Genomic DNA, 27,728 nt, shown 5'->3' on the forward strand with positions numbered 1-27,728 from the left:
CTCATGTCTGAACTGCCTCCATGCTCGCAGGGAAAGGGAAAAGTCAGGGGAGAAAACAGCAGGAGGAGGGGAACAGACGCGGTGCTCTCTTCTCACTGGGGAAGGATTCTGTCCATCGTTTGGTAGGAAAGCTAATCAAAGGGATTTGGCAATGCCTGCAGAGGTGAAAGAGGTAAGTGTTTTGATTTAGTATTTGTTTTCTCTCCACTACCCTCCTCTTTCCCCGCCAACGCGTTTCCTACAGGAGCCCAGTCCACAGCTGTTCTGTATTCTATTCTATTCGGTAAGCTATAGGCTTCTCTCGTAGTATGAAGGGGAAAACGTTCTTTTCTCCCCTCAGTCTACTTGTGTGTGCTCAGGGACATGCTCTTAACACCTCTGTTCAGTGTGTATGCTGCAGGACATATGGAGAGGCTGTCAATCATGGTAACATTATGAGAGGAGACTGAGTGATAACCGCCCACAAGGGAATGTGCTGCTGCTGCATATGCTTTTATCACCCAGCACACTGCCAGCAAGCCACTGGAAGTTAGAATTACATTAAATATATCCATGCAAGTATTGAACTGCTCGTTGTCCAGAGGGCTTCCTGGCTCCTGCATCCTGCATAGACAAAGACAAGGGATGAGTGGTGTCCTCATTCTCAATGGAAATGAGTCTTGGCACAGCGGTGAATGAGATGGGATATCCTGATGTCATCATGCTGTAATGCCTAGCTGCAGTGGCTCTCTGAGGCTGCTGTGACTGGGTAATGCTGTGTTTGGGTAATGTGGACAGAGAATGTTTTCCTCCCACGTCTTGACAACAAAACAAAAACAAGCCAACTTCTAGCCCCTCTAATTCGGAACCCTGGGAGGGGGTCTAATTGTGACAAGTTATCGCTCGGTGTTTACCGCAATGTTGTGCACACAGTAATTTCACATCAAGTACTGGAGCGATACACATTTCTCTCTCCTCTATCTGATGAAGACAAATTGACTGCATTGTCAGTGGTAATTCCAACAGGGTCGCAGCTTCTCCTCTGAGCTACATGAATATTGAGATAGAGGGCATGCATTTTCTCCCTCCCATGCATGATTCGTCTATCGTAATGAGCTTGTGACAAGTATTAAATGTGGCTTGCGTCTGGAGTGCCCTTGAGCCGGCCACTAAATCTGAACTCACTCAGCAGAAGATCAGACTGTTGGCCTTTCCACTATAATGCGGTGCAGTCAGCCTTGATTTGACAGTTGGCTGGAACAAGACTCTAATCGTGTCACTTTGTCCCCTGCTTCAGTGCCTCTAACATCTATCTCCTGCATCTCATTTGTAAACAGCAGCAAATCTGTAGACATATGAGGATAGTTGGTTGATGTGATAGAGGAACAGTGTTGGAAGGCTCTGGATCTGTTGAAAGGCTAATCTAAAAACAGGGCCAGGTGGGAATTTATCACAGTCCCTAACCTCACTATACATCCCTCTTTGCCTCTATCAAACCCTATTACCATATCTCAATCCCTCCATCAAGTCTTCCTTAGAGAACAGAGACCCTGCTTTTAGCCAGCTAGTTATTTATTTATCTCTGCTCCAATCATTTATCCCTCCAGGGCTGTTTAAGACGGCATTCTCCCCCCCCCTCTCTCTCTCTCTCACTCTGTCTCTTTCTCTCTCTCTCTCTCTCTCTCTCTCACACACTCTGTCTCCTTCTCTCTGCTGTGTGTCCACCATGGGGCTTTCATCTCTCCTTCTTTCTCTCTATGACAGATTTATTTGCATGAAGATGAGGACATTATGTTTGGGAAATGGAGGCTGCGTGTGAATCAGCTCTCCCATCACATTAATGGGTTTTATACCTGCAGATTCTGAGGACTATTTTACATGCAGCCCCCTACTATTTACCTTGGATTCGTTGAAGTTGGAATACTGTTGAAATCACTTTTATTTACAGTATGTTGGAATACTGTTGAAATCACTTTTATTTACAGTATGTTGGAATACTGTTGCAATCACTTTTATTTACAGTATGTTGGAATACCGTTGAAATTCACTTTTATCTACAGTAATGTTGGAATACTGTTGAAATTCACTTTTATCTACAGTATGTTGGAATACTGTTGAAATCACTTTTATTTACAGTATGTTGGAATACTGTTGAAATCACTTTTATTTACAGTATGTTGGAATACTGTTGCAATCACTTTTATTTACAGTATGTTGGAATACTGTTGAAATCACTTTTATTTACAGTATGTTGGAATACCGTTGAAATTCACTTTTATCTACAGTATGTTGGAATACTGTTGAAATTCACTAATCTACAGTATGTTGGAATACTGTTGAAATCACTTTTATTTACAGTATGATGGAATACTTTTGAAATTCACTTATCTACAGTATGTTGGAATACTGTTGAAATCACTTTTATTTACAGTATGATGGAGTACTGTTGGAATCACTTTTATTTACAGTATGTTGGATTACTGTTGAAATCACTTTTATTTACAGTATGTTGGAATACTGTTGAAATCATTTTTATTTCCAGTATGTTGGAATACTGTTGAAATCACTTTTATTTACAGTATGTTGGAATACTGTTGAAATCACTTTTATGTACAGTATGTTGGAATACTGTTGAATTTATTTTTATCTACAGTATGTTGGAATACTGTTGAATTTACTTTTATCTATAGTATGTTGGAATACTGTTGAATTTACTTTTATTTACAGTATGTTGGAATACTGTTGAATTTACTTTTATCTACAGTATGTTGGAATACTGTTGAATTCACTTTTATTCACAGTATGTTGGAATACTGTTGAAATCACTTTTATTTACAGTATGTTGGAATACTGTTGAAATCACTTTTATTTACAGTATGTTGGAATACTGTTGAATTCACTTTTATTTACAGTATGTTGGAATACTGTTGAAATCACTTTTATTTACAGTATGTTGGAATACTGTTGCAATCACTTTTATTTACAGTATATTGGAATACTGTTGAAATCACTTTTATTTACAGTATGTTGGAATACCGTTGAAATTCGCTTTTATCTACAGTATGTCGGAATACTGTTGAAACTCACTAATCTACAGTATGTTGGAATACTGTTGAAATCACTTTTATTTACAGTATGATGGAATACTGTTGAAATCACTCTTATTTACAGTATGTTGGAATACTGTTGAAATCACTTTTATTTACAGTATGTTGGAATACTGTTGAAATCACTTTTATTTACAGTATGTTGGAATACTGTTGAAATCACTTTTATTTACAGTATGTTGGAATACTGTTGAAATCACTTTTATTTACAGTATGTTGGAATACCATTGAAATTCACTTTTATCTACAGTATGTTGGAATACTGTTGAAATTCACTTTTATCTACAGTATGTTGGAATACTGTTGAAATCACTTTTATTTACAGTATGATGGAATACTTTTGAAATTCACTTATCTACAGTATGTTGGAATACTGTTGAAATCACTTTTATTTACAGTATGATGGAATACTGTTGGAATCACTTTTATTTACAGTATGTTGGATTACTGTTGAAATCACTTTTATTTACAGTATGTTGGAATACTGTTGAAATCATTTTTATTTCCAGTATGTTGGAATACTGTTGAAATCACTTTTATTTACAGTATGTTGGAATACTGTTGAAATCACTTTTATGTACAGTATGTTGGAATACTGTTGAATTTATTTTTATCTACAGTATGTTGGAATACTGTTGAATTTACTTTTATCTATAGTATGTTGGAATACTGTTGAATTTACTTTTATTTACAGTATGTTGGAATACTGTTGAATTTACTTTTATCTACAGTATGTTGGAATACTGTTGAATTCACTTTTATTCACAGTATGTTGGAATACTGTTGAAATCACTTTTATTTACAGTATGTTGGAATACTGCTGAAATCACTTTTATTTACAGTATGTTGGAATACTGTTGAATTCACTTTTATTTACAGTATGTTGGAATACTGTTGAAATCACTTTTATTTACAGTATGTTGGAATACTGTTGCAATCACTTTTATTTACAGTATATTGGAATACTGTTGAAATCACTTTTATTTACAGTATGTTGGAATACCGTTGAAATTCGCTTTTATCTACAGTATGTCGGAATACTGTTGAAACTCACTTTTATTTACAGTATGTTGGAATACCGTTGAAATTCACTTTTATCTACAGTATGTTGGAATACTGTTGAAATTCACTAATCTACAGTATGTTGGAATACTGTTGAAATCACTTTTATTTACAGTATGATGGAATACTGTTGAAATTCACTAATCTACAGTATGTTGGAATACTGTTGAAATCACTTTTATTTACAGTATGATGGAATACTGTTGAAATCACTCTTATTTACAGTATGTTGGAATACTGTTGAATTTACTTTTATTTACAGTATGTTGGAATACTGTTGAATTTACTTTTATCTACAGTATGTTGGAATACTGTTGAATTCACTTTTATTCACAGTATGTTGGAATACTGTTGAAATCACTTTTATTTACAGTATGTTGGAATACTGTTGAAATCACTTTTATTTACAGTATGTTGGAATACTGTTGAATTCACTTTTATTTACAGTATGTTGGAATACTGTTGAAATCACTTTTATTTACAGTATGTTGGAATACTGTTGCAATCACTTTTATTTACAGTATATTGGAATACTGTTGAAATCACTTTTATTTACAGTATGTTGGAATACCGTTGAAATTCGCTTTTATCTACAGTATGTCGGAATACTGTTGAAACTCACTTTTATTTACAGTATGTTGGAATACCGTTGAAATTCACTTTTATCTACAGTATGTTGGAATACTGTTGAAATTCACTAATCTACAGTATGTTGGAATACTGTTGAAATCACTTTTATTTACAGTATGATGGAATACTGTTGAAATCACTCTTATTTACAGTATGTTGGAATACTGTTGAAATCACTTTTATTTACAGTATGTTGGAATACTGTTGAAATCACTTTTATTTACAGTATGTTGGAATACTGTTGAAATCACTTTTATTTACAGTATGTTGGAATACTGTTGAAATCACTTTTATTTACAGTATGTTGGAATATTGTTGAAATCACTTTTATTTACAGTATGATGGAATACTGTTGGAATCACTTTTATTTACAGTATGTTGGATTACTGTTGAAATCACTTTTATTTACAGTATGTTGGAATACTGTTGAAATCATTTTTATTTCCAGTATGTTGGAATACTGTTGAAATCACTTTTATATACAGTATGTTGGAATACTGTTGAAATCACTTTTATGTACAGTATGTTGGAATACTGTTGAATTTATTTTTATCTACAGTATGTTGGAATACTGTTGAATTTACTTTTATCTATAGTATGTTGGAATACTGTTGAATTTACTTTTATTTACAGTATGTTGGAATACTGTTGAATTTACTTTTATCTACAGTATGTTGGAATACTGTTGAATTCACTTTTATTCACAGTATGTTGGAATACTGTTGAAATCACTTTTATTTACAGTATGTTGGAATACTGTTGAAATCACTTTTATTTACAGTATGTTGGAATACTGTTGAATTCACTTTTATTTACAGTATGTTGGAATACTGTTGAAATCACTTTTATTTACAGTATGTTGGAATACTGTTGCAATCACTTTTATTTACAGTATATTGGAATACTGTTGAAATCACTTTTATTTACAGTATGTTGGAATACCGTTGAAATTCGCTTTTATCTACAGTATGTCGGAATACTGTTGAAACTCACTTTTATTTACAGTATGTTGGAATACCGTTGAAATTCACTTTTATCTACAGTATGTTGGAATACTGTTGAAATTCACTAATCTACAGTATGTTGGAATACTGTTGAAATCACTTTTATTTACAGTATGATGGAATACTGTTGAAATCACTCTTATTTACAGTATGTTGGAATACTGTTGAAATCACTTTTATTTACAGTATGTTGGAATACTGTTGAAATCACTTTTATTTACAGTATGTTGGAATACTGTTGAAATCACTTTTATTTACAGTATGTTGGAATACTGTTGAAATCACTTTTATTTACAGTATGTTGGAATATTGTTGAAATCACTTTTATTTACAGTATGTTGGAATACCGTTGAAATTCACTTTTATCTACAGTATGTTGGAATACTGTTGAAATTCACTAATCTACAGTATGTTGGAATACTGTTGAAATCACTTTTATTTACAGTATGATGGAATACTGTTGAAATCACTCTTATTTACAGTATGTTGGATTACTGTTGAAATCACTTTTATTTACAGTATGTTGGAATACTGTTGAATTCACTTTTATCTACAGTATGTTGGAATACTGTTGAATTTATTTTTATCTATAGTATGTTGGAATACTGTTGAATTTACTTTTATTTACAGTATGTTGGAATACTGTTGAATTAACTTTTATCTACAGTATGTTGGAATACTGTTGAATTTACTTTTATCTATAGTATGTTGGAATACTGTTGAATTTACTTTTATTTACAGTATGTTGGAATACTGTTGAATTTACTTTTATCTACAGTATGTTGGAATACTGTTGAATTCACTTTTATTTACAGTATGTTTCTGTAAGGGCTCGATTCAATCCATTAGCGAGATCGGAATTGAAAGGCAATGTTCCCATGTTCGTAGAGAATGCATTCATGGTAAAACCCTGCATATGCCATCTCAATTGGAAATATCACTTTTATCCTCATTGAATCGAGCCCTTACAGGCAAACCTGGTATTTTCATTTGTTCCTACACAGTAAGATTGAGAGCACTTTCATTTAGAATGGTGAGATATGATGCAATGCATTTTATGTCAGATTATCTGCTTGTTTGCAAGAGATATTGGCACATAAATCAATGGAGTTCTGCTCATTAACATGTTGAATAAGATCTCAGATTCAGACACCCTTGGGTATTAGTATGTGATCAAAACAGAACCTTCCATGTCTGAACACTATTTAGTATGCTAAAGCAAGTCAACATTAATTATGGGTACTTTTGTTCATATTTTATGCCTCTTTAGTCTCTTTATAGATCCATTTGAAGTTGTTTATGTTTTATATTCAATAGATTCCTAGTTTTGGGGAAATGCAATCCCCAAGTTAACTTAAATAAATAGGCATAAATCAGTAAATGACTCTGTGTCTCAAGCTAGCTGCTGGAGAGGGCTGATTAAAGACAGGACATTGTTATATCTCAGTACTTATGCCAAACCATTCCTCCTCATTAATCCACATAATGGCATCGTTACTCTTTTAACAAATCAAGTCTCTCAGCACCTGAACCTCCAAAATTACAACAGCCTGCTCTCCTCTTTGCCATTCCCCACACATGGCCACACATCAGTATGGAAAGGCTGAATAGCTTTGTGTCTTACACTATACAGTGAAGGGGTGTTTGAAAGAGAGGGCTTAAATATGAACAATATGCGAGCAGTCAGCAGTGGAAGTGAAAGGTCAGCAGAATGGCAGCAGCAGATTGGTCAACGGGGTGAGAGGGCCTCAAGAGAGGTCAAACAAACGCTGATTTAATTAAACAGGTGGAGCTCATTCTCACATTTAGATAATACCCTCTCTTGCTCTCACCGTCCTGTCACCTTTAGTTTGTCTTTATTTCTCCCTCTCTTTACAAAGGATACTGGGCACTCTCCCTCTTCTTCTCTTTCTCTCTCTCTCTCTCTCTCTCTCTCTCTCTCTCTCTCTCTCTCTCTCTCTCCTCTCTCTCTCTCTCCCTCTCTCTCTCCCTCTTCTTCTCTTTCTATCTCTATCTCCCTCTCCTCTCTCTCTTATTCTCTCTCTCTCTCTCTCTCTCTCTCTCTCTCTCCCTCTCTCTCTCCCGCTCTCTCTCTCTCTGTCTCCCCCTTCTCTTTCGCTCTCTATCTCCCTCTCTCGCTCTCCCCCTCTTCTCTTTTGCTCAATCTCCCTCTCTTGCTCTCCCTCTCAATTCAATTCAAGGGCTTTATTGGCATGGGAAACATGTGTTAACATTGCCAAAGCAAGTGAGGTAGATAATATATAAAGTGAATACATACTTACTTACTCTCTCTCAATCTTCTACCTCTCCTCTCCTCTCCTCTCCTCTCCTCTCCTCTCCTCTCCTCTCCTCTCCTCTCCTCTCCTCTCCTCTCCTCTCCTCTCCTCTCCTCTCCCTCTCCTCTCCTCTCCTCTCCTCTCCTCTCCTCTCCTCTCCTCTCCTCTCCTCTCCTCTCCTCTCCTCTCCTCTCCTCTCTCTCTCTCTCTCTCTCTCTCTCTCTCTCTTTCTCTGTGAAACGTTCTCTCCTACACTTAGGATGTCTAACTAAATATCTTCCCTTTGCTGTGTATCAACCTCTCGACCATGCACTTGGTCTGTACGAGGATAAGTCTCCAACCCTCTACCCTGTGCTATGTGCTTGCCTGCTGCGTAGGAGTGTGTACCTAACGCTTTCCTCTGTTGTGTAGGAGCAGATCCCAGAGGAGCCCTCGTCTCTGTCGGCTATAACCCTGGAGACCAAGGAATCACATGGGGAGCCTGCAGACAATGACCTGAACACACCCACCTCCAACTCCTCTGTTGTCACCTCCACCAATGGCAGCTCCACTGCAGAGGCAGAGGCACCACAACACACAGAGGTTCCCACTCTTCAGTCTATTGATCCCCTATGGACTATTTACTTAATTTAGCAATCAGTCATCGTCTAAGCTCAGCCAGTTGATCTCTACAGAACAGTATCTCTCCCAGGATCATACTGTAATCATGATCTACTGGAATCTGAAGCATGGATTAATCCTCCATTATATCTCCAATAAAACACCATCCCTGTGCATTACGATTTATGTCAGAACAATGGGAAACAATAACTATATAGTGTAATACATCTGCAGCTGTGGTGAACCATGATGTGTTTTTAATCCTAACCATCCGCCAGAAACAAATTGCCATTCAACAGAATGTAAATCTAAAGGCCCCAGACAGCTTTTTGAACTGAAGTCTGTATTGTGCAAAGCTGCCAGAATTTCCCCTGGGGAAGTAGCAGCTAACACTATTGTATCTCAGGGCCAGAGAATGCCACAAAGCTTATCCTAGTGTAGAATATCCACAAAACTATTCATCCGACTATTTGAGTCATCTAACGTCATACATATTTACATCATATTCATAGTTGTGCAAGATAAAAACACAGATTGCGTGTTGGTCTTGGTGGTTGTGAAACTGTTAACATCAAAATCCACTTCCATCAAACAGACCATTTTAATTTCCTGCAATTTACTCTAGTACTCAACAGTAGCTGGACCTCGGCTTGTTTCATCACAGTCCAATCTAAACTCATTTCCAACTGGGGAAATACATTATTCACTGGCAGCCAAGCAGAATGAATTATCTACTCGCCTACTTCAAAGCCAGAAATCTGTTGTAATAAAAATGATGGATAATTCCTGTGAGACGAGAGCTTGTGGGGGATTTTTTGGTTTGTTTAATGCAGGGTTAAATGTTTATCAAACTGTGCCATTTTGTGCTCTCTGCTGTTGGGAAAAAAGTTATTAGTAGATTTGGTGGTAGTATCGATAAACGTGGATGTGGTTATTTGAGGCAGTGAGTGCAGCTTTAGGATGGCCTCTCATAGACTTGGCTGAGGCTGTGATGGAGATGGAATATTAGATCCCACAGTTGGGGCAGTCTCACTGGTGTATTGAAATGAACGAAATGCCTTCCTCCCTACAGGACCCCAAGGCTGTGGAACTGGCGAATGATCAGGCAGACACTCCGAACACCCCAGACACACCCACCCCACAGCTTCCCCCAGCCTCACAGCATCCCCCGGTTACCCAGGTTCCCATGTGTCCAGACAACCAATCTCTGCAGCCCTGCCCCCTGACCAACGTCCAACACTCCTCTGAGTACCTCACCCCCCTTATCACAACCACTGCTACCATCACCACTCTCCCCCCTCCCTACAACAACACAGACCGTGATCCCAACACAGAGATCCCTGAGAGGCAGAACAGCATCTACACCCTCCCCGACCCTCCCTTTCCTGGCCTTGGAAGTGATATGTGTTCTGGGTATGGCAGCCTGTCTCGAGGAGGTGTCCACCATAGCTCCCTCCACACCTACTGGCCCTCCAGGAACTACCAGACCCAGCCCGGAGGCCACTACACCCTGCCCCTACCCAGGGACAACTACGGCCAGGTGGGCCTGACTAACCAGACCGAAGGGGAAGGACCAGGGGACGCCCAGGATGTAAAGGCTGACTACCCCACCTCCAGCTACGCCACCCTGGGGGGAATCCACTATCTCAGACCCATCACTACCATGGAGCTCCTGATGGAGCCGTCCAGAACCAGGTTAGGATATGGGCTAGCTAGTTCGGCACATGCATGACAGTAGAACTCCCTAGCAGCATATCCAAGCTAAAATAAAAAGACTGGTGACCTTGTTATGTCAGCTCTATGGAAAGGTGATGGAATCCATTGATTCAAAGTCAAGTCCTTTATTCCCATTAAAATGAGTTATTTACATTCAGAGAATGGACAGTAGTAAAAGGAAATCTAATGTGTGGCGCGCAAATATCAATAACCTCTCTGTAAATGAGTTTACCCTTGACAAGACAGGGCATTGATTTTTGCAGTGTGTAGGTAGTCATTTGAAAAGGAGGACACATTCTGTGTATTGTTTGCTACTGACCAATGGAACAGTCCAGTACATGATCATTATCTTCATTCACCACATAAATGCTGTTTTCAGTGAAGAGATAACCCCGTAGAGTACACTTCACCATACACTGACCCTCAAAATCCAATTATGTAGCTTATGGACACATTTAAAAAAAGAAAAAGAAAAGAAAAGAGGAGACTTAGAAAATTCTACTCTACGAATCAACACAGCTCATTATGGCTTGAAACTGCATGAATGGACTTCTGTACATTGCGTTCCATAGCGTTGAGCCTCAGTGGGAGCTTCTAACTGCTGTAGTCCATGTGGTGGGGCGAGACAAATGGCCAGCAGTTTAGGAGCAGGTGGTAACAATCAGGGGAGGCCACCAGTCAATAAATAAGGAGGTTACACCTGTATCACTGACTGACAGCAGCACTTTCCTCAGCTTGTAAGCTGTCAATGAGCTGTTTACAGAGGATACTTAGCTATCTAGCGCCCCGTCGCTTTCAACGCCTGTCTTCTGCTCTCTCTCTTTCTCTCCATCTATCTGGAACTCAAGCTGTCCAGATAAAATAATCTGTTTGCACAACTATTCAGAGAACACATCAAATTGCTTTCTGTGCTTTCTGTGCATTCTGTCTGTCTCTACATATAGGTCCATCTCTTGTCCTTGTCTCAGCCCCCCCCCCACTTAACCTCTCCTTCACTCTCTATTTCTCCAGAGGGGGATACGAGGAGGCCCTCATGTCCCAGGTGGACGGAGACCCCACCTCCTTCTTCCAGGCCATGTCCAGGGCCCAGATGCTACAGTTCCCCCACAAGCGCTGCAGCATGGTCAGCCTGGACAGCATCCGTAAGGACCCCCGCTGGAGGGACCCCAACCTGAGGGAGGTCATCACCATGCTCAGCCACCCCATGGACCCGGTCAAGTCCAACGCCGCCGCCTACTTGCAGCACCTGTGCTACGAGAACGACCACATGAAGCAGGACGTCAGGCAGCTGAAGGGGGTTCCAGTACTGGTGGGCCTCCTGGACCACCCTAAAGCCGAGGTCCACCGCAAGGCCTGTGGAGCCCTGAGGAACATCTCCTACGGGAAAGACCACCACAACAAGGTGGCCATCAAGGACTGTGACGGTATCCCCGCCCTGGTCAGACTGCTGAGAAAGTCCAGTAACATGGAGGTCAGAGAGCTGGTCACAGGTACAGTGAGCCTATGGCAAAAGATTCACCTTGATTACCCAAACACCTTGTGTATAGCATTCGGACAAATCGCATATACTTTTTACCTATAGGGACCCTGTGGAACCTCTCCTCCCATGAGCCTCTGAAGATGATGATCATCAACCACGGGCTCCAGACACTGACTGATGAGGTCATCATCCCCCACTCTGGCTGGAGGAGAGACCCTACTGAGCACTCCAGACCCCAGGAGACAGAGTGGACCACCGTGTTCAAGAACACCTCAGGATGTCTCAGGCAAAGTATAGCAGCTACATAGATGAAAAGATAATGGAACCTTACACAAGAACGATTTCAGGGTTCATTGCTCCCTAAATTGGACGTTTCTAAATTGGACGTAGTGGTAAATGAGATACTGATAGCGATGCTATGCTAACTTCATCCGCCCCACTAATAGAGCTGTGTTCTCACAGGAATGTGAGCTCAGATGGAGCAGAGGCTCGGCAGAGACTGAGGGAGTGTGAGGGGCTGGTGGACGCACTCCTCCATGCCCTTCAGTCAGCTGTCGCACACAAGGAGACCGACAATAAGGTGAACGCAGACACAGTTGAGCACATGTAAATCCCAACGAAAACACTATAGCCAGAATGAGCATCAGTACATTAACCAAAAGTATTCTGGACCACAAATGAGGATCAGACCCTCCCTATATTCTATGCATCTGCTGTCTGTGATGAGCATCTTTGTGTTGTTTATCCTCCTCTCGCTCAGTCGGTAGAGAACTGTGTCTGCATCCTGAGAAACCTCTCCTACCACGTCCACAAAGAGGTGCCGGGGGCGGAGAGATTTCACGAACCCGTGGCCAATCAGGTGCCAGGGTTAGGAGGGAACCAGAAGAAAAAGAAGGAGGCAGACTGTTTTGGAGGGAAGAAGCCAAAGGGTGAGTTGAATCTGACCTCATGATGGCGCTATATGAATGGTTGTCAAGCAGTTTGCACAACACGTAATACGCAGTAGAATTGTGGGATTTCTGGTGTGTACTCTGTGTTGCTATACTGTCTTCCTTATTTATCTTTTGTTTTGTTTCCTTCCATCCCCATTCAATAGAGGAGTGGTTCAGTCAAAGTAAGTCTGTCTGAATGAATGATATTTGACAATCTGAAAATCCATAATAATGTTCTGTCAACTATGAGAAACCAGGACCTTTGTGGTTGCTTGCCCTTTTGTCTGCCTCAAGACCTGAGCTTCAATGGAAGACCTAGGGTTTTCTGGCACATTGTTAGAAAAGATTTCTACACATTCCATGTCTCTATACACTTCCCATGTTTTGATCTTTCCTATTTATTGTGTGTGTGTGTGTGTGTGTGTGTGTGTGTGTGTGTGTGTGTGTGTGTGTGTGTGTGTGTGTGTGTGTGTGTGTGTGTGTGTGTGTGTGTGTGTGTGTGTGTGTGTGTGTGTGTGCGTGCGTGCGCGCGCGTGCGTGCGTGCGTGCGTGTGTGGTTGCGTGTATGTGTGTTTTGTCTAGGCTGGAGAAATGGACCAAGTGATAAAAAATATGGTACTCTGGATTTACCCAAACGCACAGAACCAATGAAAGGTATGGAACATCTTTAGGGATCTGTGGATTGGTCAAGATTCAAGACATGCATTTATGTAATTTCAAGATGCATTCCAAAGACGTACGTTGTACAAAGCCTTAACCTTGGCATTAGGCATTTGGAAAGGGTATTTGTGCATGATGTAGAATAGTTTCCAATGTGTTGTACTGTCTTGAAGTGGTTGGATTGTATTTGAAACATTCAGAGATACCAATAGGTTGTCTGAATATTTTGGCAGAACTACATGGTCCATGCAAACGTACCATGTGTCAGTTACTGTATGAGTACAAGACAATATGGAATAGCTTGGTGGGACTGCTGTGGCAACTCAAGAGACTTATATTGTGAATAATGTACTTCTGTGTTTGAGATGGAGCAGTGTAGACAGCTAGTAGAGCTTATATTCAGCATCAAATGAAGGGACGATTGAATGCATTTTGTGCCACAATGTGATGATAAGACACTATAGCTGCCTTTTTTATGTCAAATATAATGTGTAATATCGCAGACTATTGACAGGATTCTAAACTAGTCATTGACATTCAGAAGTTCCAACAGAAGATTATACCTTAATAAAAAAAGAGAGTTGTATAACTGAATAGATTATACCTTAGTAATACGAGAGTTGTATAACTGAATAGATTATACCTTAGTAATACGAGAGTTGTATAACTGAATAGATTATACCTTTGTAATACGAGAGTTGTATAACTGAATAGATTATACCTTAGTAAAAAGAGACTTGTATAATTGAATAGATTATACCTTAGTAATACAAGAGTTGTATAACTGAATAGATTATACCTTAGTAAAAAGAGACTTGTATAACTGAATAGATTATACCTTAGTAATACGAGAGTTGTATAACTGAATAGATTATACCTTTGTAAAAAGAGAGTTGTATAACTGAATAGATTATACCTTAGTAATACGAGAGTTGTATAACTGAATAGATTATACCTTAGTAAAAAGAGACTTGTATAATTGAATAGATTATACCTTAGTAATACAAGAGTTGTATAACTGAATAGATTATACCTTAGTAAAAAGAGACTTGTATAACTGAATAGATTATACCTTAGTAAAAAGAGACTTGTATAACTGAATAGATTATACCTTAGTAAAAAGAGAGTTGTATAACTGAATAGATTATACTTTAGTAATACGAGAGTTGTATAACTGAATAGATTATACGCTAGTAAAAAGAGAGTTGTATAACTGAATAGATTATACCTTAGTAATATGAGAGTTGTATAACTGAATAGATTATACCTTAGTAAAAAGAGACTTGTATAACTGAATAGATTTTACCTTAGTAAAAAGAGAGTTGTATAACTGAATAGATTATACCTTAGTAATACGAGAGTTGTATAACTGAATAGATTATACCTTAGTAAAAAGAGACTTGTATAATTGAATAGATTATACCTTAGTAATACGAGAGTTGTATAACTGAATAGATTATACCTTATTAATACGAGAGTTGTATAACTGAATAGATTATACGTTAGTAAAAAGAGACTTGTATAACTGAATAGATTATACCTTAGTAATACGAGAGTTGTATAACTGAATAGATTATACCTTAGTAAAAAGAGACTTGTATAATTGAATAGATTATACATTAGTAATACAAGAGTTGTATAACTGAATAGATTATACCTTAGTAAAAAGAGAGTTGTATAACTGAATAGATTATACTTTAGTAATACGAGAGTTGTATAACTGAATAGATTATACCTTTGTAAAAAGAGAGTTGTATAACTGAATAGATTATACCTTAGTAATACGAGAGTTGTATAACTGAATAGATTATACCTTAGTAAAAAGAGACTTGTATAATTGAATAGATTATACCTTAGTAATACGAGAGTTGTATAACTGAATAGATTATACCTTAGTAAAAAGAGACTTGTATAACTGAATAGATTATACCTTAGTAAAAAGAGACTTGTATAACTGAATAGATTATACCTTAGTAAAAAGAGAGTTGTATAACTGAATAGATTATACTTTAGTAATACGAGAGTTGTATAACTGAATAGATTATACGCTAGTAAAAAGAGAGTTGTATAACTGAATAGATTATACCTTAGTAATACGAGAGTTGTATAACTGAATAGATTATACCTTAGTAATACGAGAGTTGTATAACTGAATAGATTATACCTTAGTAAAAAGAGAGTTGTATAACTGAATAGATTATACCTTAGTAATACGAGAGTTGTATAACTGAATAGATTATACCTTAGTAAAAAGAGACTTGTATAATTGAATAGATTATATCTTAGTAAAAAGAGAGTTGTATAACTGAATAGATTATACCTTAGTAATACGAGAGTTGTATAACTGAACAGATTATACCTTAGTAAAAAGAGACTTGTATAATTGAATAGATTATACATTAGTAATACAAGAGTTGTATAACTGAATAGATTATACCTTAGTAAAAAGAGAGTTGTATAACTGAATAGATTATACTTTAGTAATACGAGAATTGTATAACTGAATAGATTATACCTTAGTAAAAAGAGAGTTGTATAACTGAATAGATTATACTTTAGTAATACGAGAGTTGTATAACTGAATAGATTATACCTTAGTAAAAAGAGAGTTGTATAACTGAATAGATTATACCTTAGTAAAAAGAGAGTTGTATAACTGAATAGATTATACTTTAGTAATACGAGAGTTGTATAACTGAATAGATTATACGCTAGTAAAAAGAGAGTTGTATAACTGAATAGATTATACCTTAGTAATACGAGAGTTGTATAACTGAATAGATTATACCTTAGTAAAAAGAGACTTGTATAACTGAATAGATTTTACCTTAGTAAAAAGAGAGTTGTATAACTGAATAGATTATACCTTAGTAATACGAGAGTTGTATAACTGAATAGATTATACCTTAGTAAAAAGAGACTTGTATAATTGAATAGATTATACCTTAGTAATACGAGAGTTGTATAACTGAATAGATTATACCTTAGTAATACGAGAGTTGTATAACTGAATAGATTATACCTTAGTTAAAAGAGACTTGTATAACTGAATAGATTATACCTTAGTAATACGAGAGTTGTATAACTGAATAGATTAGACCTTAGTAAAAAGAGAGTTGTATAACTGAATAGATTATACCTTAGTAATACGAGAGTTGTATAACTGAATAGATTATACCTTAGTAAAAAGAGAGTTGTATAACTGAATAGATTATACCTTAGTAATACGAGAGTTGTATAACTGAATAGATTATACCTTAGTAAAAAGAGACTTGTATAACTGAATAGATTATACTTTAGTAATATAAGAATTGTATAACTGAATAGATTATACCTTAGTAAAAAGAGACTTGTATAACTGAATAGATTATACCTTAGTAATACAAGAGATGTATAACTGAATAGATTATACCTTAGTAATACGAGAGTTGTATAACTGAATAGATTATACCTTAGTAAAAAGAGACTTGTATAATTGAATAGATTATACATTAGTAATACAAGAGTTGTATAACTGAATAGATTATACCTTAGTAAAAAGAGAGTTGTATAACTGAATAGATTATACTTTAGTAATACGAGAGTTGTATAACTGAATAGATTATACGTTTGTAAAAAGAGAGTTGTATAACTGAATAGATTATACTTTAGTAATACGAGAGTTGTATAACTGAATAGATTATACCTTAGTAAAAAGAGACTTGTATAATTGAATAGATTATACATTAGTAATACAAGAGTTGTATAACTGAATAGATTATACCTTAGTAATACGAGAGTTGTACAACTGAATAGATTATACCTTAGTAAAAAGAGACTTGTATAACTGAATAGATTATACCTTAGTAAAAAGAGACTTGTATAACTGAATAGATTATACCTTAGTAAAAAGAGAGTTGTATAACTGAATAGATTATACTTTAGTAATACGAGAGTTGTATAACTGAATAGATTATACGCTAGTAAAAAGAGTTGTATAACTGAATAGATTATACCTTAGTAATACGAGAGTTGTATAACTGAATAGATTATACCTTAGTAATACGAGAGTTGTATAACTGAATAGATTATACCTTAGTAAAAAGAGAGTTGTATAACTGAATAGATTATACCTTAGTAATACGAGAGTTGTATAACTGAATAGATTATACCTTAGTAAAAAGAGACTTGTATAATTGAATAGATTATATCTTAGTAAAAAGAGAGTTGTATAACTGAATAGATTATACCTTAGTAATACGAGAGTTGTATAACTGAATAGATTATACCTTAGTAAAAAGAGACTTGTATAATTGAATAGATTATACATTAGTAATACAAGAGTTGTATAACTGAATAGATTATACCTTAGTAAAAAGAGAGTTGTATAACTGAATAGATTATACTTTAGTAATACGAGAATTGTATAACTGAATAGATTATACCTTAGTAAAAAGAGAGTTGTATAACTGAATAGATTATACTTTAGTAATACGAGAGTTGTATAACTGAATAGATTATACCTTAGTAAAAAGAGAGTTGTATAACTGAATAGATTATACCTTAGTAAAAAGAGAGTTGTATAACTGAATAGATTATACTTTAGTAATACGAGAGTTGTATAACTGAATAGATTATACGCTAGTAAAAAGAGAGTTGTATAACTGAATAGATTATACCTTAGTAATACGAGAGTTGTATAACTGAATAGATTATACCTTAGTAAAAAGAGACTTGTATAACTGAATAGATTTTACCTTAGTAAAAAGAGAGTTGTATAACTGAATAGATTATACCTTAGTAATACGAGAGTTGTATAACTGAATAGATTATACCTTAGTAAAAAGAGACTTGTATAATTGAATAGATTATACCTTAGTAATACGAGAGTTGTATAACTGAATAGATTATACCTTAGTAATACGAGAGTTGTATAACTGAATAGATTATACCTTAGTTAAAAGAGACTTGTATAACTGAATAGATTATACCTTAGTAATACGAGAGTTGTATAACTGAATAGATTATACCTTAGTAAAAAGAGAGTTGTATAACTGAATAGATTATACCTTAGTAATACGAGAGTTGTATAACTGAATAGATTATACCTTAGTAAAAAGAGAGTTGTATAACTGAATAGATTATACCTTAGTATTACGAGAGTTGTATAACTGAATAGATTATACCTTAGTAAAAAGAGACTTGTATAACTGAATAGATTATACTTTAGTAATACAAGAATTGTATAACTGAATAGATTATACCTTAGTAAAAAGAGACTTGTATAACTGAATAGATTATACCTTAGTAATACGAGAGTTGTATAACTGAATAGATTATACATTAGTAATACGAGAGTTGTATAACTGAATAGATTATACCTTAGTAAAAAGAGACTTGTATAATTGAATAGATTATACATTAGTAATACAAGAGTTGTATAACTGAATAGATTATACCTTAGTAAAAAGAGAGTTGTATAACTGAATAGATTATACTTTAGTAATACGAGAGTTGTATAACTGAATAGATTATACGTTTGTAAAAAGAGAGTTGTATAACTGAATAGATTATACTTTAGTAATACGAGAGTTGTATAACTGAATAGATTATACCTTAGTAAAAAGAGACTTGTAAAATTGAATAGATTAAACATTAGTAATACAAGAGTTGTATAACTGAATAGATTATACCTTAGTAAAAAGAGAGTTGTATAACTGAATAGATTATACTTTAGTAATACGAGAGTTGTATAACTGAATAGATTATACCTTAGTAAAAAGAGAGTTGTATAACTGAATAGATTATACCTTAGTAATACGAGAGTTGTATAACTGAATAGATTATACCTTAGTAAAAAGAGACTTGTATAATTGAATAGATTATACCTTAGTAATACGAGAGTTGTATAACTGAATAGATTATACCTTAGTAAAAAGAGACTTGTATAACTGAATAGATTATACCTTAGTAAAAAGAGAGTTGTATAACTGAATAGATTATACTTTAGTAATACGAGAGTTGTATAACTGAATAGATTATACGCTAGTAAAAAGAGAGTTGTATAACTGAATAGATTATACCTTAGTAATACGAGAGTTGTATAACTGAATAGATTATACCTTAGTAATACGAGAGTTGTATAACTGAATAGATTATACCTTAGTAAAAAGAGAGCTGTATAACTGAATAGATTATACCTTAGTAATACGAGAGTTGTATAACTGAATAGATTATACCTTAGTAAAAAGAGACTTGTATAATTGAATAGATTATATCTTAGTAAAAAGAGAGTTGTATAACTGAATAGATTATACCTTAGTAATACGAGAGTTGTATAACTGAATAGATTATACCTTAGTAAAAAGAGACTTGTATAACTGAATAGATTATACCTTAATAAAAAGAGACTTGTATAACTGAATAGATTATACCTTAGTAAAAAGAGAGTTGTATAACTGAATAGATTATACCTTAGTAAAAAGAGAGTTGTATAACTGAATAGATTATACCTTAGTAATACGAGAGTTGTATAACTGAATAGATTATACCTTAGTAATACGAGAGTTGTATAACTGAATAGATTATACCTTAGTAAAAAGAGAGCTGTATAACTGAATAGATTATACCTTAGTAATACGAGAGTTGTATAACTGAATAGATTATACCTTAGTAAAAAGAGACTTGTATAATTGAATAGATTATATCTTAGTAAAAAGAGAGTTGTATAACTGAATAGATTATACCTTAGTAATACGAGAGTTGTATAACTGAATAGATTATACCTTAGTAAAAAGAGACTTGTATAACTGAATAGATTATACCTTAATAAAAAGAGACTTGTATAACTGAATAGATTATACCTTAGTAAAAAGAGAGTTGTATAACTGAATAGATTATACCTTAGTAAAAAGAGAGTTGTATAACTGAATAGATTATACCTTAGTAAAAAAGAGAGTTGTATAACTGATTAGATTATACAACTCTCTTCTATATGGCATTGGAACATAATCAGATACATGAATATACACACTGTATACAAACAAAATCATTCCCTGAGCATAGTTGATGTCTTTTGATGTCGAAGTCCAGACAGGTTTAGAGGGAAGGTTTGGTCGTGGCCCACCAGAATTTGTGTGAGAAGGTTTCTGATGACACAGGGAACGGGCACTACTCGATGGACCTGTGTGGCCAGTCAGGTATTATACAGGTCTGTAGAAAATCTTATACCCTCCACAGAACCTGTGTGTCTGGCTGTGGAGCCATCCCACACTCCTGCCTGCGGCTGCAATCAATGTGATAAGAAGGTCACATGCCTAGGTCAGGATTAGACAGCACGTAAGTCTCCCAGCCAGAGGCAGCCTATCAGCATCTTCGGCTTCAGCTGGCTGAATATCATTGGAAAGCCTCTGGAGGGCAGCCTGTGAGAGAATTCCTGAGTATTTGGATTCCTTCTATACTCCAGCATGACTACTGGGGATGTGTGTGTAGCTAGAAGCCTCTCACTCCGGTAGAATAAGACAGTCTGTGAATATTGTTTAAGTGAGTGGTGTACCGTTTGTAGCAGACAAGAGCTCTCAGAGAGCTGATAAGAGTTGGAGCCTGAAGCACCCATTGGTTAATAATGCAATAGTGATCCATGTTTACATGTAGTTGGGGTGTTTGAGTGAAAGTTTGGAGTTGGAAAAGACATTTTGTTTTCTTTATGCATTTGTAATATCATGCACAGTCCACATCCCTTTTGCAAGGCAGAATATTCTGCAAGGCAGTGTGAATATCTAACATGTACACACACAAAAATGGAGTTTTAATTGGGGGTATTATCTATGTTGTGTACATTATACTGTATAGTCTTTCTGAAATACTAAGCCAATAATAATTTTGAGCTTCATAACCTAACTGTGTAAGCCTACATATATTCTCTAGAACAGTGGTTCCCAAAATTTTTGTAGTCCCGTACCCCTTCAGACTTTCATTCTCCAGCTGCGTACCCCCTCCAGCATCAGGGTCAGCACTCTCTCAAATGTTGTTTTATTAAACATAAGAATGCGTGTGAGTTTGTCACAACCCGGCTCGTGGAAAATGACAAAGAGCTCTTAAAGGACCAGGGCACAAATAATAATATAATAATAACCAATCATTTTGCTCTTTACTTAGCCATCTTACATATAAAACCTTATTTGTTCATCAAAAATTGTGAATAACTCACCACAGCTTAATGAAAGGGGTATGCTTGAAAGAATGCACATAACTCTGCAATATTGGGTTGTATTGGAGAGAGTCTCAGTCTTTTTCCACACACAGTCTGTGCCTGTATTTAGTTATCATGCTAGTGAGGGCCGAGAATCCACTCTCACATAGGTACGTGGTTGCAAAGGGCATCAGTGTCATAACAGTGCGATTTGCCAAGGCAGGATACTCTGAGCGCAGCCCAATCCAGAAATCTGGCAGTGGCTTCTGATTAAATTCAAGAACCGCTTGTTGCAATTTCGATGAGGCTCTCTTGTTCAGATATCGGTAAGTGGACTGGAGGCAGGGCTTGATAACAAATCCAGCTGTTTGTGTCATCTGTTACGGGAAAGTACCTGTGTAATTGCGCACCCAACTCACTCAGGTGCTTCGCTATATCACATTTGATATTGTCCTTAACCTTGTTCATTTGCACACAAACAAATCATACAATGATGGAAAGATGTGTGTGGTGTCCTTGTTAATGCAGACAAAGAGCTCCAACTTCTTAATCATAGCCTCAATTTTGTCCTTCACTTTGAATATAGTTGCGGAGAGTCCCTGTAATCCTAGATTCAGATCATTCAGGTGAGAAAAAACATCACCCAGACAGGCCAGTTATGTGAGAAACTCGTCATCATACAAGCGGTCAGACAAGTGAAAATGATGGTCAGTAAAGAAAACTTTAAGCTCGTCTCTCAATTCAAAAAAATGTGTCAATACTTTGCCCCTCGATAACCAGTGCACTTCTGTATGTTGTAAAAGCGTTACATGATCGCTGCCCATATCATTGCATAGTGAGGAAAATAGTTCAGGGGCCTTGCTTTAATAAAGTTAACCATTTTCACTGTAGTGTCCAAAATGTCTTTCAAGCTGTCAGGTATTCCCTTGGCAGCAAGAGCCTCTAGATGGATGCTGCAGTGTACCCAAGTGGCGTCGGGAGCAACTGATTGGACGCGCATTACCACATTGTCTCACTGTCATGGCTTTTGTGCCATCAGAACAGATACCAACACATCTTGACCACCAAAGTCAATTTGATGTCACAAAGCTGTCCAGTACTTTACAAATATCCTCTCCTCTTGTCCTGGTTTCCAGTGGTTTGCAGAAGAGGATGCCTTCCTTAATTGACGCCCCAGAAATGTAACGGCCATATACCAGGACCTGTGCCAGGCCCGCCACGTCTGTTGATTCATCCAGCTGTAATGCATAGAATTCACTGGCTTGTATGCGAAGCAGTAGTCGTTTCAAAACATCTCCTGCCATGTCACTGATACGTCGTGAAACAGTGTTGTTTGATGAAGGCATTCTTATTAATGGTATCTGCTGCTTTTATACTCAAAAGTAATCTTAATTCTGGCTCAAAAAAACTCGAGACTTATTTTTCAAATTGGAGTGTTTTGTTTCTAAATGTCTGCGCAAGAGTGAAGGTTTCATCGAGTTGTGAGATAGTACTTTTGCAAGTATAACACACAAAGGCACGACTCCAAATCAGTGTAGTTCTCATCATCTTGTGCATCAGAGTCACAACTGTCAGTGTCCATGCTAGCTGGGCTAACAACAAATGTAAAATTACAGCTTGTGTCATCAACAGTAGAGTGCTAGCAGCAGTACTACCAGTAGAGCTGGTATGTGTCTCTATGGACTCTGGCCTTACTTTTTTTTAACCATTTATCAATTTTTGAGCCAACGGAATGAGCAGCAGTGTCGTTTGGCTACATATGGACCATTAGTGGAAATCCCGTGAGAGAGTAATTGGATGTTGGATGTTAATTATTTGACTAGGCTACCTGTATTTGACATTGACATTTTTTTTTGCCCAATTTCATGATATCCAATTTATGTAGTTACTGTCTTGTCGCAAATCAAATCAAATCAAATTTATTTATATAGCCCTTCGTACATCAGCTGATATCTCAAAGTACTGTACAGAAACCCAGCCTAAAACCCCAAACAGCAAGCAATGCAGGTGTAGAAGCACGGTGGTTAGGAAAAACTCCCTAGAAAAGGCCAAAACCTAGGAAGAAACCTAGAGAGGAACCAGGCTATGTGGGGTGGCCAGTCCTCTTCTGGCTGTTCTGGGTAGAGATTATAACAGAACATGGCCAAGATGTTCAAATGTTCATAAATTACCAGCATGGTCGAATAATAAAAAGGCAGAACAGTTGAAACTGGAGCAGCGGCACGGCCAGGTGGACTGGGGACAGCAAGGAGTCATCATGTCAGGTAGTCCTGGGGCATGGTCCTAGGGCTCAGGTCCTCCGAGAGAGAGAAAGAAAGAGAATTAGAGAGAGCATATGTGGGGTGGCCAGTCCTCTTCCGGCTGTGCCGGGTGGAGATTATAACAGAACATGGCCAAGATGTTCAAATGTTCATAAATGACCAGCATGGTCGAATAATAATAAGGCAGAACAGTTGAAACTTGAGCAGCAGCACGGCCAGGTGGACTGGGGACAGCAAGGAGTCATCATGTCAGGTAGTCCTGGGGCATGGTCCTAGGGCTCAGGTCCTCCGAGAGAGAGAAGGAGAGAATTAGAGAACGCACACTTAGATTCACACAGGACACCGAATTGGACAGGAGAAGTACTCCAGATATAACAAACTGACCCCAGCCCCCCGACACATAAACTACTGCAGCATAAATACTGGAGGCTGAGACAGGAGGGGTCAGGAGACACTGTGGCCCCATCGCTACAGCTTCCGCACGGACTCGGGAGAGGCGAAGGTTGAGAGACATGCGTCCTCCGAAACACAACCCAACCAAGCCGTACTGCTTCTTAACACAGGGCACATCCAACCCGGAAGCAAGCCACACCAATGTGTCAGAGGAAACACCGTACACCTAGCAACCTGGTCAGCGTGCACTGTGCCCGGCCCGCCACAGGAGTCACTAGTGTGCGATGAGACAAGGATATCCCTGCCGGCCAAACCCTCCCTAACCCGGACGACGCTAGGCCAATTGTTTGCCGCCCCATGGGCCCCCCGGTCGTGACAGAGCCTGGGCTCGAACCCAGAGTCTCTGGTGTCACAGCCTTAGACCATTGCGCCACCTGCGAGGCCCTTTGACATTTTTGGCAGTGAAACGAGGCTACTCCGGCGAGAAAAAAACCTCACCCAAATGTATAGCTCCGTTGGAAAATATAGATGGACTGTTTGAAAATGTGAAGAATAAAAAAAAAAAAACGTTTTGTCTTTGACTTCATAGGAAACTGCACTGCATTTTTCATATTGTCCTGCTTAGAGTCTTCTCACTTTGGCCGCAAAACTCCAAGCTGTCTGAAAATGTATACTCTACTACATAAAACAAACAGTATGGGACAAGTAATCCATTTTATCTCATCTGTGTTTCACTATGAAGTCTGAAATGAGCTTTTGAAGTGCTTAACTGTATGTGATGGTTACTGATCCAACCTTCTGATAACTGGTGCCTTGAAAACCACTGTGTCTCATCATACCAGTTCCAATGTATCTGGGGGTCCTCTGTGCTCTCTCTCTCTCTCTCTCTCTCTCTCTCTCTCTCTCTCATTCCCTCCCTCACTCCCTCCCTCCCTCTCTCCCTCTCTGTAGGTCTGGAGCTGCTTTACCAGCCAGAGGTTGTGAGGCTGTACCTGTCTCTCCTCACTTGCAGTCAGAACCACAACACCCTGGAGGCAGCAGCCGGAGCGCTGCAGAACCTCGCTGCAGGACACTGGGCTGTGAGTGAAGGGCAATCGTAGAAGCAGTTGATCTGAGGCTGTGGAAGAACAGACTGTTTGTTTCTCATCCCCTTTCTCTTTCTCTCTCTCTCTCTCTTGCTCTCTGTGTGAAGGGTTGATTAAGTGTGATTGAATTGTGGTTGAAAAACTATAATGTGTATAAAAGTATGAGTATGTATTAATAATCATAAGTAGCACAATAGGACTTTACAAAATGTCATACATTACACCCTTCTATTATTCTCTCTCTCTGTGCCTTTGCTCAAAGTGGTCCAGTTACATTCGGGCCACAGTGAGGAAGGAGAAAGGTCTGCCTGTCCTGGTGGAGCTACTGCGTTCAGATGGTGATAAAGTGGTCCATGCTGTAGCTATTGCTCTCCGCAACCTGGCCATAGATCGCCGCAACAAAGACCTCATAGGTACATAGACACGCACGCACGCACGCACGCATGCACGCACGCACGCACACACACACACAAACACACACACACACACACACACACACACACACACACACAGGTGATTTGACCATTTTCTTTTCCCCACAGGGAGTTATGCCATGAGGGACCTGGTCAGTAACCTGCCCTGTGGTCAACAGAGGCCAGCCAAGAACCTGGAAGGGGACACAGTGGTGGCCATTCTGAACACTATCCATGAGATCATCTCAGACAGCCCTGAGAACGCCCGAGGTCTCATACAGGGCCACGCCATCCAGAAACTGGTAGCCATCAACAAGACAAGGTAGATTTTCATAGCATAATATCTTATATGGTGTTGGTTTCAATTGGCTAGATGCTCAGGCCACAGTGCTGTGCTTTCTCCTTTATGCTGGCTCTGGTTGATTCTGGTGTTTCTTTGCTAGCCAATCTGGGCGAGAGACCAAAGCAGCATCTCATGTCCTGCAGACAGTGTGGGCTTACAAGGACCTAAGAAACAGTCTCTACAAGGGAGGCTGGAACAAGAGCCACTTTAAGGTATGGCATGGCATGCTGTAGAAGGCTGTATTCCCCATTCACTACACAGTCCAAATGGGTGGCACAAACACAACTCTGTTATTGATTTGTAACTTGAGCACTGTATGGGACAACATTAGTTCCTAATGGCATACTGTGTGTTCTCTCTTTTTTTACTCTCAGCCAACAACTAGTGGAATGCCCAAAAAACCCAAGAGCGGAAAGTCAGGCTATGATGACATCACACTGCCTCTGATGGAGAAAAATCAAGGTCACCATGAGACTGTAGCTTCAGCATAAGTGTGGGTGTGCCTATTCCTTGTTTGTCATTTGAATGTAAAATGGCCTTTGTTTATTGTATTCTCTCTGTCTTCCCCACAGACGGATACTCCACTGTGGAGCAGGGGGACAGAGTGGGTGATGGGCCAGGCCACATGATGGAGAGAGAGCCTCTCCAGGTCAGTAACAATGTGCAGAGCGCCTTACTATACGTAAGGTCAGGAGTTCTTCAATGGGGACTCACATTTAACTAAACACACACTCACATTTTGTTGTAGAGTATCCCAGAGAGGAAGCACTTCATCCGGGCTGGAAGGCCTGCAGTGGGCCTGGTGGAGCGCAAACCTCCACCCCTCGACTCCTGGGTCTGAGACTGGTAGATGGGATTGTAGTGCAGGTAAATCCAATTTCACTGAACTATTTTAAGAATGATGTTTTACACATCGTTGTGATGCATGTCCTTTGTATTTTTTCTTTTTTTTTGCAGGAGATGTGCTGGTAAAAGAGGAAGTGAAACGTCAACATTTGTGGAGGTCATTGTGGTGTTTATCCTTTAGATGGACATTCTGTTGGTCAACTCACCATTTAGGACAACATGGTTTATTCTCCCTCCCAGTAAATAACAATAGAGTGAATATGGACTGGCATTTACATTTTCGATGTGAAACTCTGATTGGTGTTGATCAGAGCCTCTCCTACTTAGAAGATAAATAAACGTGCACATACTGGACAGCGGGATGAGTGGAGTGACACAGCTGAATGTAGGCCAGGAAGTTAGGATTTGTCAAAACATTTTGGTTTTATTTACCTGACCTGCCCTACTCTAGAATTAACATGTTGTATTGTTTTACTCCTGCAAGGTGTGCATCCGTTTTATGTGAGAGACTAGTTGGAAATGGGATTGTACATGTGTAATAAAATATTGTTAATATTCTAAATTAAGGCATTTATATTGTAATATTCAAGTTATTTATTAACAGTTGTGAACGTTATCTTGTCACCACAAATTCAATGGATACCTCCATATAATAATATACTAAGTAATAGTGCCATTTATTAAGGAGCTGACTCGATGACTTTGCTTTATGCAGTGTTTGTTCTTGCATCGCGATGTTAAATTGATAATGTTAGCAAATAAAATCCATAA

General features: G+C 37.9%; 1 protein-coding gene across 1 annotated transcript; it reads left to right on the forward strand.

The window, feature by feature from the left end:
- On the forward strand, nt 1-27,728 carry LOC135518611 (splicing regulator ARVCF-like). Its single transcript, XM_064943768.1, is given in 18 exon segments — nt 1-172; nt 8,470-8,640; nt 9,731-10,353; nt 11,319-11,348; nt 11,350-11,864; nt 11,957-12,140; nt 12,317-12,434; nt 12,615-12,783; nt 12,951-12,968; nt 13,369-13,440; nt 25,222-25,349; nt 25,618-25,768; nt 25,898-26,090; nt 26,212-26,323; nt 26,486-26,572; nt 26,671-26,760; nt 26,860-26,978; nt 27,069-27,728. Coding segments are annotated over 17 exon segments (2,775 nt in total). The 5' UTR covers nt 1-151; the 3' UTR covers nt 26,953-26,978; nt 27,069-27,728.

Source organism: Oncorhynchus masou, chromosome 28 (genome assembly GCF_036934945.1).
Source record: "Oncorhynchus masou masou isolate Uvic2021 chromosome 28, UVic_Omas_1.1, whole genome shotgun sequence".
Classification (NCBI taxonomy): Eukaryota; Metazoa; Chordata; class Actinopteri; order Salmoniformes; family Salmonidae; genus Oncorhynchus; species Oncorhynchus masou.